The sequence below is a fragment of the Arachis ipaensis genome, chromosome B06 (assembly GCF_000816755.2).
Source record: "Arachis ipaensis cultivar K30076 chromosome B06, Araip1.1, whole genome shotgun sequence".
In the NCBI taxonomy this organism is placed as follows: Eukaryota; Viridiplantae; Streptophyta; class Magnoliopsida; order Fabales; family Fabaceae; genus Arachis; species Arachis ipaensis.
Window position 1 is genome coordinate 88,203,110 of NC_029790.2, and position 5,948 is coordinate 88,209,057.

At 38.6% G+C, this 5,948-nt stretch overlaps 1 protein-coding gene across 1 annotated transcript; it reads right to left on the reverse strand.

Annotated features, from left to right (window-relative positions):
• On the reverse strand, positions 5,421-5,903 carry LOC107647027. Its single transcript, XM_016351160.1, has one exon. It carries the CDS (start codon positions 5,901-5,903, stop codon positions 5,421-5,423), a length of 483 nt encoding a protein of 160 aa, XP_016206646.1.

Sequence of the window (5,948 nt, forward strand, 5' to 3'; positions counted from 1 at the left end):
ATGAAAATACATAAGTGAAGGTCCAGGCATGGCCGAGATGGCCAGCCCCCAAAACGTGATCACAGGATCAAAATACAATCCCGGATATCAAATACAATAGTAAAATGTCCTATTTATAATAATCTAGCTACTAGGGTTTACATGAGTAAGTAATTGATGCATAAATCCACTTCCGGGGCCCACTTGGTGTGTGCTTGGGCTGAGCTTGAGTGCTGCACGTGTAGAGGTCCTTCTTGGAGTTGAACGCCAGTTTTTGTGCCAGTTTGGGCGTTCAACTCTGGTTTTGGCTCCTTTTCTGGCGCTGGACGCCAGATTTGGGCAAAAAGCTGGCGTTGAACGCCAGTTTACGTCATCTATTCTTGGCCAAAGTATGGACTATTATATATTGCTGGAAATCCCTGCTAGATCCTACTAAAAACATACTAAAAACAATGTCAAAAAGCATATAAATTATCCGCTCATCAAGTATCCATATCTGTTGAAGCTTGGCTGGCCATTGGCCATGTCTAGTGTTTTGGACTGGAGCTTTCATTGAAAGCTTGGCTGGCTAGTGAGCCATGTCTAATTCCTGGACTGAAGCTTTAGACTAAGAATGCAAGATTCCTGGAATTCATATTAAAAATTTTGGAATCCTTATTTTTCTTTTTCAATTAATTTTTCGAAAAATCCAAAAACAAATTTAGAAAATCATAAAAATCAAAAATATTTTTCTGTTTCTTGTTTGAGTCATGTGCCATGTTATAAGTTTGGTGTCAATTGCATATGCATCTTGCATTTTTTCGAAAATTCTCATGCATTCATAGTGTTCTTCATGATCTTCAAGTTGTTCTTGGTAAGTCTTCTTGTTTGATCTTTGCATTTGCATGTTTTGTGTCTTTTCTTGTTTTTCATATGCATTCTTGAATTCTTAGTGCCTAAGCATTAAAGATTTCTAAGTTTGATGTCTTGCATGTTTTCTTTGCATTAAAAATTTTTCAAAAACATGTTCTTGATGTTCATCATGATCTTCATAGTGTTCTTGGTGTTCATCTTGACATTCATAGTGTTCTTGCATGCATTCCTTGTTTTGATTCAAAAATAAAAGAGAAAAATATGAAAATGATGTTTCATCATTCCTTGCATGCATTCCTTGTTTTAATTTTTCTCTCTCATCATTAAAAAAATCAAAAAAATCAAAAAAATATCTCTCCCTTTTTCTCTCTCATAAATTCGAAAATGAGATTTGACTTTTTCAAAAATTTTTAAAATCTAGTTGTTTTCATGAGTCAAATCAAAATTTTCAATTTAAAAATCTCACATTTTTCAAAATCTTTTTCAAAAATCAAATCTTTTTCAAATTTCTTAGTTATTTTCGAAAATTCCAAAAATATTTTTCAAAAATCTTTTTCTTATTTTTATATCAAAATTTTCGAAAATAACAATAACAATTAATGTTTTGATTCAAAAATTTCAAGTTTGTTACTTGCTTGTTAAGAAAGATTCAAACTTTAAGTTCTAGAATCATATTTTGTGATTTCTTGTGAATCAAGTCATTAATTGTGATTTTAAAAATCAAATCTTTTCCAAAAACTAATTTCTATCATGTCTTTTCAAAAATATTTTCCTTATCTTTTTTTACAAAAATTTGATTTCAAAATATCTTCTCTAACTTCCTAACTTCTTATCTTTTCAAAAGTTGTTTCAACTAACTAACTAACTTTTTGTTTGTTTCTTATCTTTTTCAAAACCACCTAACTAACTCTCTCTCTCTCTCTCTAATTTTCGAAAATATCTTCCCTCTTTTTCAAAATTTCTTTTTAATTAACTAATTATTTTGTTTTTATTTTGAATTTTCGAAAAAAAAAAACTACTAACCTTTTTCAAAAACTATTTTAAAAAATCACTAACTCTTTTTCAAAAATTATTGTCGAAATTTCTCCTCTCTCATCTTATTCTATTTATTTATTCATCTACTAACATCTCTCCCTCACCCACCAAAAATCCGAACTCTCTCTCTCTCTCTCTTTCTGAGTTCAGATTTTTCTCTTCTTCTTTTCTTCTACTAACAATAAGGAACCTCTTCACTGTGACATAGAGGATTCCTCTTCTTTTCTTTTTCTCTTCTCTTTCTTATGAGCAGGGACAGAGAAAAAGGCATTCTTGTTGAAGCTGATCCAGAACCTGAAAGGACTCTGAAGAGGAAACTAAGAGAAGCTAAATTACAACAATCCAGAGACAACTTGATTGAAAATTTCAAGCAAGTAAAGGAGATGGCAGCCGAACCCAACAACAATAATGCAAGGAGAATGCTTGGTGACTTTACTGCACCTAATTCCAATTTACATGGAAGAAGCATCTCCATTCCTACCATTGGGGCAAACAACTTTGAGCTGAAACCTCAATTAGTTTCTCTGATGCAGCAGAACTGCAAGTTTTATGGACTTCCATCTGAAGATCCTTTTCAGTTCTTAACTGAATTCTTGCAGATATGTGATACTGTTAAGACTAATGGAGTAGATCCTGAAGTCTACAGGCTCATGCTTTTCCCATTTGCTGTAAGAGACAGAGCTAGAATCTGGTTGGACTCTCAACCCAGAGACAGCCTGAACTATTGGGATAAGCTGGTCACGGCTTTCTTAGCCAAGTTCTTTCCTCCTCAAAAGCTGAGCAAGCTTAGAGTGGATGTTCAAACCTTCAGACAGAAAGAAGGTGAATCCCTCTATGAAGCTTGGGAGAGATACAAAGGACTGACCAAAACGTGTCCTTCTGATATGCTTTTAGAATGGACCATCCTGAACATATTCTATGATGGTCTGTCTGAGTTATCTAAGATGTCATTGGATACCTCTGCAGGTGGATCCATTCACCTGAAGAAAACGCCTGCAGAAGCTCAATAACTCATTAACATGGTTTCAAATAACCAGTTCATTACACTTCTGAAAGGAATCCTGTGAATAATGGGACGCCTATGAAGAAGGGAGTTCTTGAGATTGATACTCTGAATGCCATATTGGCTCAGAACAAAATATTGACTCAGCAAGTCAATATGATTTTTCAGAGTTTGAATGGAATGCAAGCTGCATCCAACAGTACTCAAGAGGCATCTTCTGAAGAAGAAGCTTATGATCCTGAGAATCCTGCAATAGCAGAGGTGAATTACTTAGGTGAACCTTATGGAAACACCTATAACTCATCATGGAGAAATCATCCAAATTTCTCATGGAAGGATCAAAAGCCTCAACAAGGCTTTAATAATGGTGGAAGAAACAGGTTTAGCAATAGCAAGCCTTTTCCATCATCCACTCAGCAACGGACAGAGAATTCTGAGCAGAACCCATCTAGCCTAGCAAACTTAGTCTCTGATCTATCTAAGGCCACTGTGAGTTTCATGAACGAAACAAGGTCTTCCATTAGAAATTTGGAAGCACAAGTGGGCCAGCTGAGTAAAAGGATCACTGAAATCCCTCCTAGCACTCTCCCAAGCAATACAGAAGAAAATCCAAAAGGAGAGTGCAAGGCCATTGACATAACCAAAATGGCCGAACCCAATGAGGGAGAGGAGGACGTGAATCCCAAGGAGGAAGACCTCCTGGGACGTCCAGTGATCAATAAGGAGCTTCCCTCTGAGGAACCAAAGGACTCTGAGGCTCATCTAGAGACCATAGAGATTCCATTGAACCTCCTTATGCCCTTCATGAGCTCTGATGAGTATTCCTCTTCTGAAGAGAATGAGGATGTTACTGAAGAGCAAACTGTCAAGTTTCTTGGTGCAATCATGAAGCTGAATGCCAAATTATTTGGTATTGATACTTGGGAAGATGAACCTCCCTTGTTCATTAATGAACTAAGCGATCTGGATCAACTGACATTGCCTCAGAAGAGACAGGATCCTGGAAAGTTCATAATACCTTGTACTATAGGCACCATGATCTTTAAGGCTCTGTGTGACCTTGGTTCAGGGATAAACCTCATGCCCCTCTCTGTAATAGAGAAACTGGGAATCTATGGGGTGCAAGCTGCTCAAATCTCATTAGAGATGGCAGACAATTCAAGAAAACAGGCTTATGGACAAGTAGAGGACGTGTTAGTAAAGGTTGAAGGCCTTTACATCCCTGCTGATTTCATAGTCTTGGATACTGGAAAGGAAGAGGATGAATCCATCATCCTAGGAAGACCTTTCCTGGCCACAGCAAGAGCTGTGATTGATGTGGACAGAGGAGAATTAATCCTTCAATTGAATGAGGACAACCTTGTGTTTACAACTCAAGGATCTCTCTCTGCATCCATGGAGAGGAAGCAGAAAAAGCTTCTCTCAAAGCAGAGTCAAACAAAGCCCCCACAGTCAAACTCTAAGTTTGGTGTTGGGAGGCCACAACCAAACTCTAAGTTTGGTGTTGAACTCCCATATCCAAACTCTAAGTTTGGTTTTGGAGAGTCTCAACACTGCTCTGAACATCTGTGAGGCTCCATGAGAGCCCACTGTCAAGCTATTGACATTAAAGAAGCGCTTATTGGGATGCAACCCAATTTTTATTTATCTAACTATATTTTTTTAGTTATATGTCTTTATAGGTTCATGATCATGTGGAGTCACAAAATAAATATAAAAATTGAAAACGGAATCAAAAACAGCAGAAGAAAAATCACACCCTAGAGGAGCATTGACAAAAGGATTTTTGCCGGTATAGAAATTATCAAATGATCAATCGTAGTATAGTCTAAACCGACGCAAAATCCTTCATCAAACAAATCTACAATCTATATCCGAGAGTACTAGCCTCCCGAGTCGTTCTCCCTTGGAATTGCCAAAGTGTGCATCTCATTGATTTAGTAAGCTTTGTTGGAATTCTTTGAGCGGATGGCATGCGGAACGTCGACCGGTTTCTCGGTCAAAATGCACCATATCAATAAGGCAAGCTCGGCGGTGATGGATGACCCATGTGTGCTTGGGAGCACGTAGTGAGCTAGAATTTGGGCCCATGCCGTGGCTTATTGAGTGAGGTGGCGGACATCTAAACCCTTGGGTCTTCGCTTTATGGTTCCCCGAATCCAATATGCGTCGGGTAAAGCAATGACGCGGAGGATCGCGCTCCAATCGAATGTGCGGTCAACGCATGCAGCCAAGACTTCTTGGTAGGCGTCATACGCATCCGTTGACGGTGCAATCCCTCACGCGCAGAGGGGCGGGATTTTTCTAAATTTGCAAGTGGTTACACCATTTTCAACATTTCAAAACCCCTTTTTTCCATACAGCCACTTAAGCACTATAGCAAATGAAGTCAATCAAAATGAAGGGGAGTTGTCATTAAAATCTAACTAACAAACATAAAGTCAAGTGTCTATGTACAAGTCTCAAAGGAAGATCTTACCATGGTGGGGTGTCTCCTACCTAGCACTTTTGTTTAATGTCCTTAAGTTGGACTTTCAGCAGCTTATAGTGTTTATTCAAGAGTTGCATCCCTCAAGAGGAACACTTCAAATTCCTTGGCGTTCTTGCTTTGCTCACCATGATACAATTTGAGGCGGTGCCCGTTTACCTTGAAGATGTCTGGGCTTGATGGGTGGCGCAAGTGGTAGACCCCATAAGGTTCTACTTTCTCCACTTGGTAGGGCCCATCCCACCTTGATCTAAGCTTTCCGGGTAGTAATCTCAACCTTGAATTGTAGAGAAGGACTAGGTCACCGGGTTGGAATTCTCTTCTCCTAATGTTCTTGTCATGGATGGCTTTCAACTTTTCCTTATAGAGTCGAGAGTTGTCATAAGCTTCCAATCTCATACATTCTAATTCAGCCAATTGAAGCTTTCTCTCTACTCCGGCCCCACCCAAGCTCATATTACACTCCTTTACGGCCCAATAAGCTTTGTGTTCAATCTCTACCGGTAAGTGACATGCTTTACCATATACAAGCCGGAAGGGGCTCATGCCAATGGGTGTCTTGTAAGCCGTTCGATAGGCCCAAAGTGCATC